A 16230-nucleotide genomic window follows, 5' to 3' on the forward strand; every position below is an offset into this window, starting at 1 on the left:
TACAAAGAGGCTTTTGTTAGGACTCCTTTAGCGCTTCCCTGAAGCAGAGGGAGTCCGTGGGATGCTTTTGCTGAGCTGCATTCTTGCCAGAGACCAAACGCCTGGCGGCTACAGCGCATGAGGAAAGGGTTTTGCATTCTTTGGCTAACTGATTTGGCCTATAAGGTAAAGGTAAAGAGACCCCTGACCATTAGGTCCAGTCGTGGCCAACTCTGGGGTTGCGGCACTCATCTCGCTTTATTGGTTGAGGGAGCCGGCGTACAGCTTCCAGAGCAGCGCACGGAAACGCCATTTACCTTCCCGCTGGAGCGGTACCTATTTATCTACTTGCACTTTGACGTGCTTTTGAACTGCTAGGTGGGCAGGAGCAGGGACCGAGCAATGGGAGCTTACCCCGTTGCGGGGATTTGAACCTCCAACCTTCTGATCGGCAAGTCCTAGGCTCTGTGGTTTAACCCACAGCGCCATCCGTGTCCTTATAGGTTTAGCCTATAGTTTTACTTAAAAAATATATATTAACAAATTCAACAATACAAATCAAAAATACAAATCATCTTCATTGTTTTCCCCCTCCCATTTTCCCCCTCCCACCTCCCCAACATACCCTCCCTCCCCCGCCCCCAGGACATCCCTCAGCTGCTTTCTCTGATATCTTATCCCATATTGTTCTCCGCATATTAAAAAATTGTATACATCCTTATATTATCTATCCACCATATTAATCCAATAAATTTGTGTATGTTTATTCAAAACCTGCCAAGGAGTCCAGTTCATTTTGTTGTCTTTTTAAATAGGTTGTAAGAAGTTCCCATTTTTCTTTAAAGTCACAGTTGTCTTTATCTCGCAATTTACGCGTCAGTTTCACCAGTTCTGCATAGTTCGTTAATTTCTCTTGCTGCTGTTCTTTTGTCGGGGTTTTCTCATCCTTCCATCCTTGTGCTATCAAGACTCTTGCCACCGTTGTTGCTTACGTAAACAAATTCTTTATTTTTCTTGGCAGCTCTTGTCCAACAATCCCTAAGAAAAATGCTTCCGTTTTTTTTTTTTTACAAATGTCATTTTAAACATTTGGCCTACAGTTTTACAGAACATGGTTTGCCCTCAGGGGTGCTCTGGCAAAGCGGGTTTGTGGAGCTGGAATGGATTTGTGTGGGACCGTAATTAGCTTGCAAGAAATAAAAATCTGAGATCAAAGGAACTCCTAGTTTCCCGCAAGTGAGAGACAGAGAACTGTGGAGACAGAGAACAGCCAACCAGGCTAGTAGCTCTTGATCATGGGTAGGCAAACTAAGACCCGAGGGCCGGATCCGGCCCAATCGCCTTCTCAATCCGGCCCACGGACGGTCTGGGAATCAGAGTGTTTTTACATGAGTAGAATGTGTCCTTTTATTTAAAATGCATCTCTGGGTGATTTGTGGGGCATAGGAATTTGTTCACCCTCCCAAAAAAAAATAGCCCCCCCCAAGGTCTGAGGGACAGTGGAATGGCCCCCAGCTGAAAAAGTTTGCTGACCCCTGCTCCTGATAGCCCACTATACTGTAACGGCTAAAATCTGGGTGCGGGGCTACACTGCCACCCAGCTCGTCGGACTAAGTGTCCGCGGGTCCCTGCGGAAGAAAAATATGCTCAGCCGGACAGGAGCAAAATGCGGAGATCCAAGGTTTATTGCGCAACAGGTTCAAGACGAGATTGAACAGCGAGAAAGGGGTGACATGAACTTTTGAAACTCCCTCCATGTCCCAGAATACAGTGCAAAATACATCCCAGTTACATCATGAATACATTAAGGAAAGGTTGGGTTACACTGATTACATCATGAATACATTAAGGAGAGGTTGGGTTACACCGGATTAACATATAGGAGGAGGGAGGGGGAATATGCAGAGCTGGAGATATGCGCAGATAAGCGCTTCCTGAGGGTGATGGGAAGACAATGGTCCATGTATGCATAGTTTGTCACCTGGCATTGCCCGGAGGAAAGGTTTGGCGGAGTGATTTTGACAGGATTAGGGTCTTGACACCTTACTTGAGGGATTATGGAAGACGGGGAGGGGTGATGGAGTCCTAGAGAAATTGAGCAAATTGGCACGTTGATTTTCTATGGATTTTATAGATTTTAGTCCCTTTTGACATTGACAATTGGGAATAAATGGATATATTGTAGCGAAGAAGGTGAAGAAGACATGCCCCCCCCTTCCGTAACACCACGAATTTGGCTACAGTGGTACCTTGGTTCTCAAACGCCTTGGTACTCAAACAACTTGGAACCCAAACACTGCAAACCAGGAAGTAAGTGTTCCGGTTTGCAAACTTTTTCGGAAGCCGAATGTGCTCCGTTTTGAGTCTTATGCTTCCGTTTTGAGCGTTACGCTAAGGTCTGTCTGCTTTTGCTATTTATTTTGCATTTCTGTTTTTGCGGCTCTTTTGTTTTTTGTTTTTGTGACTGTGCGGAACCCAGTTCAGCTACTGGTGGACTGATTGCGTTGACTGCAGTACATTGTTTATTGCTTTCATTTTATGGGTCAGTGGTCCCGTTAGATATAAAATGCATGTTTGCAGTTTGAAAACCAAGGTACCACTGGATCCGTAAAATGAAAGCAATAAACAATGTACTGCAGGCATACAAACAATCAATTAGTAGCTGAACTGAGTTCCACACAGTCACAAAAACAAAACAAAAAAGAGCCACAAAAACAAAAACGCAAAATAAATAGCAAAAACAGACAAGACTTCAAAACAGAAGTGTGGCACTCAAATTGGAAGCGAAACACTCAAAACGGAGCACGTTCAGCTTCCGAAAAAAGTTCGCAAACTGGAACACTTACTTCCGTGTTTGCATTGTTTGGGTTCCAAGTTGTTTGAGTACCAAGGTGTTTGAGAACCAAGGAACCACTGTACCAGTTTCTGAAAACTGCAGAAGGAGACTGTGCATTTATTTTGGGATTCTTTTTTGCGGGTTTCCCTCTCTGGATGACTTTCTGAGAACAGGATGCCGGACGAGACGGGCCGTTGGCCCGATTCTCTGGCCAGAGTTGACAAAACTGCTCTTCTCGATAAGTTTCAATTCAGCGTTTTTCGCACTGGCATTTTTTAAAATGCCAGCCTCTGTTTTCAAAGCTCCTTTGTTCGAGATGCACCCCTCTGTAAATTCCTCAGTCGCCTTGGCTTGGCAGTTTAGCCACAGCCTAGATTATGGGTAGGCAAACTAAGTCCCGGGGGCCGCATCCGGCCCAATCGCCTTCTCAATCCGGCCTGCGGATGGGTCCAGGAATCAGCGTGTTTTTACATGAGTAGAATGTGTCCTTTTATTTAAAATGCACCTCTGGGTTATTTGTGGGGCATAGGAATTCATTCATCCCCCCCCCCCCCAGCCCCCTACAAGTTCTGAGGGACAGTGGACTAGCTCCCTTTCTGTTTTGCAATTTAGAGTATTCATTTAAACAACCTTAAAATATAAATGATCTCCCTTCTTCTCTTTCCATGGTTTGTTTTGCATAACATAAATCCCTGCATATTTTACATAAACTAAACCATTCAGTATTGCATTATTACATCCATCAGAACTTCTTTACACGGAACTGATCTTAATGCTGTCAGTGTTTTCAAATATACACAACCCCACCCCCATATATTCATAGAATCATAGAGTTGGAAGAGACCACAAGGGCCATCGAGTCCAACCCCCTGCCAAGCAGGAAACACCATCAGAGCACTCCTGACATATGGTTGTCAAGCCTCTGCTTAAAGACCTCCAAAGAAGGAGACTCCACCAAACTCCTTGGCAGCAAATTCCACTGTCAAACAGCTCTTACTGTCAGGAAGTTCTTCCTATTGTTACGTGGAATCTTCTTTCTTGTAGTTTGGAACCATTACTCCGTGTCCGCTTCTCTGGAGCAGCAGAAAACAACCTTTCTCCCTCCTCTATGTGACATCCTTTTATATATTTGAACATGGCTATCATATCATCCCTTAACCTCCTCCAGGCTAAACATGCCCAGCTCCCTTAGCCGTTCCTCATAAGGCATCGTTCCCAGGCCTTTGACCATTTTGGTTGCCCTCCTCTGGACATGTTCCAATCTTCTTATTTTTTTAAAAAACGTTTGCTGACCCCTGGCCTAAATCTTCCTCCCAGGCTCCCAATCTTTTAAAACTAAATCCTTGCCCATCGCCAGGCTGCAGGCAGTAGGGCTTGTTTGTAAACAGGCGGGACGAAGGAGGAAACCAATTGTGCGGCTGGCTTGAAACCTTCTGCCTGGGATGGTTTTGTAATCGTACCTCTGGGCTGCGGCGGGTGTGTGTTGTGTGTGTGTCATCCAGGAAGCAGGATCTGGAGCTGAACAGAAAAGGAAATTTGGCAGTGGGAGGCGGGCGGGGAGTGGCATTGCAGGTTCTTAAACAGCCAGGCATGAAAAGCTGCCCGGAATTGCTCAGAGGTGCCGCCGGCAACGAACCACGCAAGCTATGTTGCTTTCAATATAAGGCAAGTTGTTTTTCCGTCTTCTTTTTTCGAATGGTAGAGTTGGGCCCCAGGGGATATCTAGTCCAACCCCCTTTTGACCAGCTGGGATTTTTCAGTAGCAACTGTGAGACCCCTCACTGCCTCGGCCTGTGAAATCGGGCCATCTGTGAATTAGACTGCCCTCTGTTCTCAAAGGCAAGGAGCCCGAGTTGGATTCAAGCCTGGCTTCTTCCGAAGTAACAGGACTGTAGAGCATGTGCAGACTGCTTTCTGATGAACAGGCAGCCTGCAGACTGCTTGAAATAGGAGACACCTAGGATGTGGATGCAAAGGAGGCTGGTTTGCCTAGCTGGTTCCTTTTCTTAAAAACTTTTACAATGCGCTATTTCACGGGTGGCGCTGTGGGTAAAACCTCAGTGCCTAGGACTTGCCGATCGTATGGTCGGCGGTTCGAATCCCCGCGGCGGGGTGAGCTCCCGTCTTTCGGTCCCAGCTCCTGCCCACCTAGCAGTTCGAAAGCACAATTAAGTGCAAGTAGATAAATAGGGACCGCTTTATAGTGGGAAGGTAAACGGCGTTTCTGTGTGCTGCGCTGGTGCTGGCTCGCCAGCTGCAGCTTCGTCACACTGGCCACGTGACCTGGAAGTGTCTTCAGACGGTGCCGACTCACGGCCTCTAGAGCGAGATGAGCACGCAACCCTAGAGTTGGACACGACTGGCCCGTACGGGCAGGGGTACCTTTATTTCAAATAAAATACGGTTTTCCTGTTATTTTTAAGCGTGGGATGATGCAGTCTAGGTTGTCCGAATTGGCTTAAATGTGTATCCCAGTTTAACCAGTGCTTGCGGGGGGAAGAAGGGTACTTACTTGGGAGTATACCTCCTCCAATTGGATTCAGGTGACTTGCTCCTGAGTAGACTCACAGAGAGGATTGTATTGTTAAAGGAGGAGTCTGGCTTTCTGGCTATTCCAGAGGGAGCGAAGCATTAAGAAGAAAGAGCTGGTTGTCGCTTGCTGCCTTCTTGTAAATGGGCATCTCGTTGGGTACCGCAATAACAGGATGCTGAAATAGAGGAGCCATTGGCCTCATCCACCAAGACTGTGGCGCTGTGGTCTAAACCACTGAGCCTCTTGGGCTTGCCGATCAGAAGGTCAGCGGTTCAAATCCATGCGATGGGGTGAGCTCCCGTTGCTCTGTCCCAGCTCCTGCCAGCCTAGCAGTTCGAAAGCACACTAGTGCAAGTAGATAACTAGGTACCGCTCCAGCGGGAAGGTAAACGGCATTTCTGTGCGCTCTGGTTTCCGTCACGGTGTCCTGTTGCGCCAGAAGCAGTTTAGTCTTGCTGGCCACGTGATCCAGAAAGCTCCACGTGATCCAGAAAGCTGTCTGTGGACAAACGCCGGCTCCCTTGGCCTGAAAGAGAGATGAGTGCCACACCCCCATAGTTGCCTTTGGCTGGAATTAACCGTCTGTGGGTCCTTTACTTTTTTATTTTTACCACCAAGACCTTATTGATGTCATTGGCAGGACATGAAGGCAACAAACTTCCTGGAATTCACTGGACTTTGAGCATGGAGATGGAACATATTCTCTCCTCTGTGAATTCTACCTCGTCCCCTTTTGTAGCATTCCAAGCTAGTAGCCGTCACCAACTGTGCACCTTGTAGCAGTGAGTTCCGCACATTCTGCATTGCACAGAGGAGTCCTTGACTTTTTTCTGCCCATCAGCTTTGCTGAGTTTCTAGGATTCTGGGAGAAAAGGACACGCTCTCCATCTATTGCTATTGGATTTTGTTATTTTTGAAGCATGTGATATTTCACCCTACCTTGTGCCTGGCATCTGAACGAGGATAGGGGGTCGAAATTCAATTCCGTTTGCACCGTAACATGAAACTACAGGTGCCCTCCCTCTCCATTTTGCAGTGCAGCTGTTTGGCCAGGAAATGTGTGCCCAAATGGATATGTTATGGGAGAGTATGGTAAAATAATAAGCAGAAATGTATTGTACGAGGGGGAATTGCTAGCACAAATCTGTGTGCTTGGAAAATGCTGACGCGTTTAAAAATCTGCAAGCTGCTGCAGCAGTGTGGAACACTAAATTTAAGACAGGAAAAATGGGGGGACGGATCTAAAAGAAATGGAAATTGGGGGACTTCCCCCCCTAACCCTGTGGATGCATCTACACCATACATTTCAAACCCCCTCCCCCCGCAAAAAAGAATCATGGGTGCTGGTAATTATAGCTCTGTGGGAGTAAACTACAGTTCCCAAGATTATTGGGGGTGAGAAATGTGCTTTGAATATATGGTATGTATGCAGCCTGCATTTGCACCTAATGTGTGGTAAAGTAGTAGTAGTAGTTATTTATTATTATTATTGCAATTAATTTATTGACATCTAAAGCACCATTTCAAGGCCATCTGGCGTTGTGGGTTAAACCACACAGCCTAGGACTTGCCGATCAGAAGGTTGGCGGTTCAAATCCCCACGACGGGGTGAGCTCCCGTTGCTCGGTCCCTGCTCCTGCCAACCTAGCAGTTTGAAAGCACGTCAAAGTGCAAGTAGATAACTAGGTACTGCTCCGGTGGGAAGGTAAACGGCGTTTCCGTGTGCTGCTCTGGTTCGGCAGAAGCGGCTTAGTCATGCTGGCCACATGACCTGGAAGCTGTACCCCGGCTCCCTCAGCCAGTAAAGCGAGATGAGCGCCACAACCCCAGAGTTGTCCACAACTGGACCTAATGGTCAGGGGTTCCTTTACCTTTACACGTGGGGTAATGCAGAGTTGGTGAAGCAAAGGATGTGTATTTGCAGTGTGGGAACTTGGTTGTGGGACGCAGGTGGCGCTGTGGGTTAAAGCCTCAGCGCCTAGGACTTGCCGATCGAAAGGTTGGCGGTTCGAATCCCTGCGGCGGGGTGCGCTCCCGCTGCTCGGTCCCAGCGCCTGCCAACCTAGCAGTTCGAAAGCACCTCCGGGTGCAAGTAGATAAATAGGGACCGCTTACCAGCGGGAAGGTAAACGGCGTTTCCGTGTGCGGCTCTGGCTCGCCAGAGCAGCGATGTCACGCTGGCCACGTGACCCGGAAGTGTCTCCGGACAGCGCTGGCCCCTGGCCTCTTAAGTGAGATGGGCGCACAACCCCAGAGTCTGTCAAGACTGGCCCGTACGGGCAGGGGTACCTTTACCTTTACCTTTTAACTTGGTTGTATGTCTGGGTTTCTGCAAATTCTAAAACAAAATACGTGTAGAAAACCTCACAAGCTAGCCTTGACAACCTTTTCAAGGATCCCTTGTGTATGCCACCTTACACCCTGGTTTTGACGAGTATTTTGTGCCTTGCTCACTGGAGCACCAAATAGATTTCCCCCATTTTCTCTGAGGCATCAGGGACAGCAGCATTCAAGGAACTGAGCAGCGTGGCATTGCATTAGGAAGGTTCTCCTTTTGAGATGATTCAGTTGGGTGGATTTTCCTCTGATTTCTCTGGTGTGGGGTCGCCAATATCTGAAGTCAGAAAGCAATTCCTGACAGGTTGGGTGGAACTGTTGTTGTGTGTTTTTCCTTGGAATAATAATAATTTATTATTTATACCCTGCCCATCTGGCTGGGTTTCCCCAGCCACTCTGGGCGGCTCCCAACAGAATAATAAAAACACAATAGAACATCAAACATTAAAAACTTCCCTAAACAGATGTCTTCTAAAACAGATGTCTTCAGATGTCTTCTAAAAGTCAAATAGTGGTTTATTTCCTTGACATCTGACGGGAGGGCATTGCACAGGGCAGGTGCCGCCACCGAAAAGGCCCTCTGCCTGGTTCCCTGTAACTTGGCTTCTTGCAGGGAGGGAACCGCCAGAAGGCCCATGGAGCTGGACCTCAGTGTCCGGGCAGAACGATGGGGGTGGAGAGGCTCCTTCAGGTCTACTGGGCCGAGGCCGTTTAGGGCTTGAAAGGGCAGCACCAACACTTTGAATTGTGCTCGGAAATGTACTGGGAGCCAATGTAGGTCTTTCAGGACCGGTGTTATGTGGTTTCGGCGGCCGCTCACAGTCACCAGTCTAGCTGCCGCATTCTGGATTAGTTGCAGTTTCCGGGTCACCTTCAAAGGTAGTCTCACGTAGAGCACATTGAAGTAGTCTCTCAGTCAATTGAAGCCGGCGTTCCTCTGGACTGCATTTTCTGAGAATCACAAATAGGAAGTGTGCTTCTGTGACGTTTGGGTTCAGCTGGTGGGCATTGACACTTTCTGTTCAGAAAAGAGCAGCCCAAACGATCACAGGGATGGAGCCGTTTCCCCTATGAAAAAAGTTGCAGCTTTTTTTGGGGGGGGGGATTGGAGTCAGAGGGGATGTACTGGAAGTTTATAGAATTATGCATGACACAAAGAAAACGGACACAGTGGTATCTCGGGGTAAGTACTTAATTCGTTCCGGAGGTCTGTTCTTAACCTGAAACTGTTCTTAACCTGAAGCACCACTTTAGCTAATGGGGCCTCCCGCTGCTGCCGTGCCGCCGGAGCACGATTTCTGTTCTCATCCTGAAGCAAAGTACTTAACCTGAAGCACTATTTCTGGGTTAGCAGAGTCTGTAACCTGAAGCGTATGTAACCCGAGGTACCACTGTATAGAGAAACTCTTTTCTCCCTCTCATAACACTAGGACTTGTGGACAATGAGCGTTGGAAGATTCAGGACAGAGAACTGAAAGTCGTTCTTAATGCAGTGCAGTCAGACTATGGAACTCCTTGCCACTGGAAACAGTGATGGCCTGAATGGCTTTAAAAGAGGTTTAGACAAATTAATGGAGGAGGAGAGGGCTATCGATCGCTTCTATTGTGCCGCCCAGGTTGGAGGCAGTAATGTTTCTGCTGGAAACCTGCGGCAGGACTGAAACTCTGTGTTTTGCATTTCGTTCCCTACGATGTGAATCGTGCCGGAGCGGCGAAACTCCCATTCAGAACCGGGAGACAGCGGGGCGCCCTCCTTGGGCTTGAACTCTGAGGTTTTCCTGGCAATGGAAAGGGGCTGTTTTTGTCTGTGCTGAAACTTGCCTTTTTCTTCCCTTTTGCCTCTTTCGTTTCTTTCCTTGGGCTTGAATGGAAGCTTTCCTACCACGGTCGGCTAGGCCAAGGAATCCAGCCTTAACTCTCGCAGCGTAAACAGATGCCAGGAGAGTTAGTCATGGGGAGGGACTGGCGTCCCTGGAAGGCTGGACCAGGTGCGAGGCTTAAGTGGGGACCAGCCTATACTTGTAGGTGGAGGGGTGTGTGTGTGTGGAAAACTCCCAGAGGAGTGTACCAAGTCAGACTGCATGGGGAGAATAATAATAATAATAATAATAATAATAATAATAATAATAATAATAAATTTATTATTTATACCCCGCCCATCTGGCTGGGCCTCCCCAGCCACTCTGGGCGGCTTCCATAAAAACCAAAAATACAGTAAAATATCACACGTTAAAAACTTCCCTGAACAGGGCTGCCTTAAGATGTCTTCTGAATGTCAGGTAGTTGTTTATCGCTTTGACATCTGCTGGAAGGGCGTTCCACAAGGCGGGCGCCACTACCGAGAAGGCCCTCTGCCTGGTTCCCTGTAGCTTTGTTTCTCGCAATGAGGGAACCGCCAGAAGGCCCTCGGCGCTGGACCTCAGCGTCCGGGCAGAATGATGGGGGTGGAGACGCTCCTTCAGGTATACTGGACCGAGGCCGTTTAGGGCTTTCAAGGTCAGCACCAACACTTTGAATTGTGCTCAGAAATGTACTGGGAGCCAATGTAGGTCTTTCAAGACCGGTGTTATATGGTCTCGGCGGCCGCTCCCAGTCACCACTCTAGCTGCCGCATTCTGGATTAGTTGTAGTTTCCGAGTCACCTTCAAAGGTAGCCCCACGTAGAGTGCATTGCAGTAGTCCAAGCGGGAGATAACCAGAGCATGCACCACTCTGTCGAGACAGTCCGCAGGCAGATAGGGTCTCAGCCTACGTACCAGATGGAGCTGGTAAACAGCTGCCCTGGACACAGATTTGACCCAGGACAGCTGTGAGTCCAAAATGACTCCCAGGCTGCGCACCTGGTCCTTCAGGGGCACAGTTACCCCATTCAGGACCAGGGAATCCTCCACACCTGCCCGCCTCCTGTCCCCCAGAAACAGTACTTCTGTCTTGTCAGGATTCAACCTCAATCTGTTAGCCGCCATCCATCCTCCAACCGAACGACTTCTTAATGCTTATATAAAACTTCCTGCAATTGGAAAAATAAAATCTGGGATCCTAGATTGAAGATTGCAAGCCGCATGATAGGAGTTTGTGAAGGTTTCTACAGGTGAAACTTGGAAAATTAGAATATCGTGGGAAAGTTCATTTATTTCAGCAACTCTAGGATTCTGTCTCAGGGCGGTTCGCAGCATAAAAATACAAGACAGAAATACAAAATGTGTAATAAAAACGAGAGCTGGAAGGAACCCTGAAAGTCATCTAGTCCATGGGTAGGCAAGCTAAGGCCCAGGGGCCAAATCCAACCCAATCTCCTTCTCAATCTGGCCCTCCATCTTTCCCAACATCAGGGTCTTCCAGGGAGTCTTCTCTTCTCATGAGGTGGCCAAAGTCTTGGAGCCTCAGCTTCAGGATCTGTCCTTCCAGTGAGCACTCAGGGCTGATTTCCTTGAGAATGGATAGGTTTAATCTTCTTGCAGTCCGCGGGACTCTCAAGAGTCTCCTCCAGCACCAGAATTCAAAAGCATCAATTCTTCGGCGATCAGCCTTCTTTATGGTCCGGCTCTCACTTCCATACATCCCTACTGGGAAAGCCATAGCTTTAACTATACGGACCTTTGTTGGCAAGGTGATGTCTCTACTTTTTAAGATGCTGTCTAGGTTAGTCATTGCTTTTCTCCCAAGAAGCAGGCATCTTTTAATTTCGTGACTGCTGTCACCAACTGCAGTGATCATGGAGCCCAAGAAAGTAAAATCCCTCACTGCCTCCATTTCTTTCCCTTCTATTTGCCAGAGTAGAGCAGAAGATGCACTACAGATGCTGAAATGGGTGTTGCGTGACGACAGCCTTACATTTCTATGCATATAGGAAGATATCATCCGGAGTGGTCTTCAAGGCTAGTTCTAATTCAAGAGCTCCCCAGTGGCAGATCTGTCTTCTGCCATGATGTTGCTTTTCGGCCTTAGGCTGTGAGCTTGTGGCTTCCCCCAGCTTTGTGCCTACCACTCGAAATGGAGGAAGAATGCCCATCTACCTTGCAGAGTTGTTGTAAAGGTTGCAATTTGATGGTCAGTGGTATTTGCTCCAGATTCCCAAGCGAGACCCATTTGGTTCCATCACTATTAACGTTTTAAAGCAGGCCTTGAAAACCCATTTATTGTAAGCTGCTTTTAGTTGAGATGCAGAGGTGAATTTCTTGAGGGTTCCCCCCCCCCCAAAAAAAATGTTAAAGAAATAAAGATCTGGACCATAGACGGGTCTCACCAATTCCAACAACATGGTTAACGTCTGGCATGTTTCCTGATTTTAGCCAACAGCTGTTACAAGAGCCAACTTAATATTCCTTCCTGCTATGGGTCTAATATAGAATAAGAAAAATGTTCCGGTTTTGGGGTGTGTAATTGTGGTCAGGGGGGAATCTTGGTGGCAAAATGTCAGGGGAAACCCGGGTGTATGGCAATGCAATGGAAAAAGCAGCGAGAACAGCTCCCAAAGTAAAAGTAAAGGGGTAATATTGTGGGGTGGTCTCCCCCAAAAAGCTCAACACTTTGCGGGGGTCAGGAATTTTACTTTTCGAAATATGGCAATTGACGATCATTCCCCTGAAACTTGACTCACAAGATTCCCCCCCCCCCAAAAAAAAATTGTCACATATTGGACTGGGGGTGACTTTCTGCTGTCAAGTCTGAACAGTGACTGTTGAAATATTCAACATTCATTGACCTGGTGTCCTCCAGATTTTGGGTCCCCACTCCCCCCAGCCCCCAGCCAGCATGCTCAATGGTCAGGGCTAATGGGATTTGTGGTCCAGCACAGTCGAGAGGGTGCCAGATCCCTTATATGGGATCTTATTACTTCGTGCTAAGCTCACTGCCCAGAATATTCGCTCCTCCAGCTCCACCATCCCAAGGTCTCATTCTTCCTAAAAAGACTTTGTTCTTTCTCCCTTTCTGTCCTGTAGATGCAGATCATCCTTCCATCATTTCCCTTTCTTTTTTTCTTTTAGCTTTTCAGGCATCGTACCTGAATTCGCTTTCTCACCTCTTCCCTCCCAGTTCCGTTTTCCTTTTGTGCTGCATCGATTAGATGGCTAGCCTGCCTACAGGGACTGTCAGTGACCTTGTTTAGCTCCCAGACAGCATGACCCAACAGTTGGGGATGATGAGAGTTGTATTCCAGCAACATCTGACTGGGACCGGCTAGTGGAAGGCTGAAAGAATGGAACAAGTGAATGAATGAAATGACGGCCGCTGTGAAAGTTCCCCATTTTGTGAAAGGCCGGTGTACGCATTGAGCTGCTTCTTATGAATGGGCTTGATGCACATTTTTTCCTGTTGCATCACACCTGGCTTTGTTTGGTTTCCTGTGTTTAAAACTCAAACCAGGCTTGAATGAGGTTGAATACCTGTTGAGTTTTTTGTTTTATCTTTCCTGGAAGAGAAGTCTCTTGTGCCTTAACAATGGGTGATGTTTTTTTTTCCCCAGCAGGAAAAGGGAGAGGGGAAAATAGCCAACCTAGCATCACCAACCTGGTGCCCCTCTGGTCGTTCAAGGCCACCAGCATAAGCAAATGTCTGTCTCATTTAAGACTATATAGAACCTTTATTCTCAAGAATGATGGAACTCACAAGTGGATGAGATTTTTCTTTTTCTATATCTTGGTTATTTTTAAAGGGAATCTTTGTTATGAGTCTTTTGAGTGCTTTACTGATTGAAAACTTTATAACACAAGTATGCAATAGATATTAAGGGACGCAGGTGGCGCTGTGGGTTAAACCACAGAGCCTAGGACTTGCCGATCAGAAGGTTGGCAGTTCGAATCCGCACGACGGGGTGAGCTCCTGTTGCTCGGCCCCTGCTCCTGCCCACCTAGCAGTTCAAAAGCACTTCAAACTGCAAGTAGATAAATAGGTACCGCTCCAGCGGGAAGGTAAACGGCGTTTCTATTCACCAGAAGCGGCTTAGTCCTTAGTACGCCAGCTCCCTCGGCCAATAAAGCGAGATGAGCGCCAGAACCCCAGAGTCGGCCACAACTGGACCTAATAGTCAGGGATCCCTTTACCTTTTACAATAGATATTATAGGCAAAATGAGAAATAAAAATAAACAGTTATTCATTCTTTAACTCAGGGGCCAGCAAACTTTTTCAGCAAGGGGCCGGTCCACTGTCCCTCAGACCTTGTGGGGGGCCGGACTATATTTTGAAAAAAATAATAAAGAAATTCCTAGGCCCCACAAATAACCCAGAGATGCATTTTAAATAAAAGGACACATTCTACTCATGTAAAAACACGCTGATTCCCAGACCGTCCGCAGGCCAGATTTAGAAGGCAATTGGGCCGGATCCGGCCCCCGGGCCTTAGTTTGCCTACCCATGCTTTAACTTAATACTTGCTTTGTACATCCATTTGTAATTAAATTTGTCAAGACCTCTGATCTTCCCCTTGCATTCTCGATTTAAATTCCTTAAACACGCGCTTAAACTTTGCTTTCTCCATATTGTTTGAGTTACTATAAAATTTGTTTTGTACCCTTATCCTATTAACACACCGCAGCTCAATCAAGACCTGCCAACGGATTGATCCTTTGACAGTGTTCTTTTTACATGAACTCTACAAATACCCCACTCTTTGGAGATTTTTTCAACAACCAAAAATGGTTATGAATCAATATTTCATTATCCCCTCTGCTTTGTACATTTGTCCTTCCAGGCTTTCTGGTTTAAAAGATCGAATCTTTGTTTTCTGTTTCTTTTTGTAACGTTTGCACGCTTCTTCTGTTAACAAGTCAACAAGACCAAAAAAAGAAGGGAAGGGAAAAAAAGCAGCAGATATCAGCAGATCTGTTGGACTGACTTGCATTCCAGAAATAGGAGGAGTTAGGGAACATAAGTGATTTCCACTCCTGCTTCTGTTTCTGATGCAATTCTCCGACACCCTTTCGGTGCAGGGCAGGTGAAACTGCAGCTGTTATTGTTTAGTCGTTTAGTCATGTCTAACTCTTCATGACCCCCTGGACCAGAGCACGCCAGGCACTCCTGTCTTCCACCGCCTCCCGCAGTTTGGCCAAACACATGCTGGTAGCTTTGAGAATACTATCCAACCATCTCATCCTCTGTCGTCCCCTTCTCCTTGTGCCCTCCAGCTTTCCCAACATCAGGGTCTTTTCCAGGGAGTCTTCTCTTCTCATGAGGTGGCCAAAGTCTTGGAGCCTCAGCTTCAGGATCTGTCCTTCCAGTGAGCACTCAGGGCTGATTTCCTTCAGAATGGAGAGGTTTGATCTTCTTGCTGTCCATGGGACTCTCAAGAGTCTCCTCCAGCACCATAATTCAAAAGCATCCATTCTTTGGCCATCAGCCTTCTTTATGGTCCAGCTCTCACTTCCATACATCACTACTGGGAAAACCATAGCTTGAACTATACGGACCTTCATTGGCAAGGTGATGTCTCTGCTTTTTAAGATGCTGTCTAGGTTAGTCATCGCCTTTCTCCCAAGAAGCAGGTGTCTTTTAATTTTGTGACTGCTGTCACCATCTGCAGTGATCATGGAGCCCAAGAAAGTAAAATCCCTCACTGCCTCCATTTCTTCCCCTTCTATTTGCCAGGAGGTGATGGGACCAGTGGCCATGATCTTCGTTTTTTTGATGTTGAGCTTCAGACCATATTTTGCGCTCTCCTCTTTCACCCTCATTAAAAGGTTCTTTAATTCCTCCTCACTTTCTGCCATCAAGGTTGTGTCATCTGCATATCTGAGGTTGCTGATATTTCTTCCGGCAATCTTAATTCCGGCTTGGGATTCATCTAGCCCAGCCTTTCGCATGATGAATTCTGCATATAAGTTAAATAAGCAGGGAGACAATATACAGCCTTGCCGTACTCCTTTCCCAATTTTGAACCAATCGGTTGTTCCATATCCAGTTCTAACTGTAGCTTTTTGTCCCACATAGAGATTTCTCAGGAGACAGATGAGGTGATCAGGCACTCCCATTTCTTTAAGAACTTGCCATAGTTTGCTGTGGTCGACACAGTCAAAGGCTTTTGCACACAGAAACTGCAGCTACTGAGGACTAATTTGGGAACCCACTAAGTAGAAGCAAGCAGGGAGGGGGGAAATCTTGGCACTGTAGTTCATTTCCTTTACTGGTACCCTAAATATGCAAAAATATCTCTCCTCCCATCCTGTTAGATTTGCCTTCACTCACCCCAAAGGCCTTCCCGATATCCTTTTGGTGGCAAACCGTGGGGGAGAATGAAAGTTAATTTATCAGCTTCCTGTTTCCCACATTAATCATACTACTTCTGGAGAAAAAGCTTTCTAAAAATGGCACTGAATCAGCGATGTTTCTTCAGCTGGGTTTTGCAATGGGATTCCCCAGGAGCCTTCTCCTCTACAGATTTTGTGAAGCTATGACTGCCATCAGCTGTCACTAAGCACAGTCAAAGGGTCAATATTACCCAGAGGGCACCAAATTGGGGGAGCTAGGCTTATAACACTGAAATAGGAAAATACCCATTTCTGAAAAAGTGTTGCCAGTCCTTATTGTTGTTCTTTTTTAAAAGGGGGG

General features: G+C 47.0%; 1 protein-coding gene across 3 annotated transcripts in view; it reads left to right on the forward strand.

Moving 5' to 3' along the window:
- ALS2CL (ALS2 C-terminal like) overlaps positions 1-16230 on the forward strand; it is a 75257-nt gene that overhangs the window by 15121 nt on the left and 43906 nt on the right. The window contains exon 1 of one of the 3 annotated variants that reach the window (XM_083703998.1): positions 4347-4480. The exons of the other annotated variants lie outside the window; for them this stretch is intronic. Within the exon in view, the coding sequence (XP_083560124.1) occupies positions 4406-4480 (75 nt within the window). The 5' untranslated portion in view covers positions 4347-4405. Of the gene's footprint in view, positions 1-4346; positions 4481-16230 lie in introns of those variants that run through there. 3 annotated transcript variants of the gene reach the window in all.

This window comes from Podarcis gaigeae (assembly GCF_964106915.1).
Source record: "Podarcis gaigeae genome assembly, chromosome: 12".
Lineage (NCBI taxonomy): Eukaryota > Metazoa > Chordata > Lepidosauria > Squamata > Lacertidae > Podarcis > Podarcis gaigeae.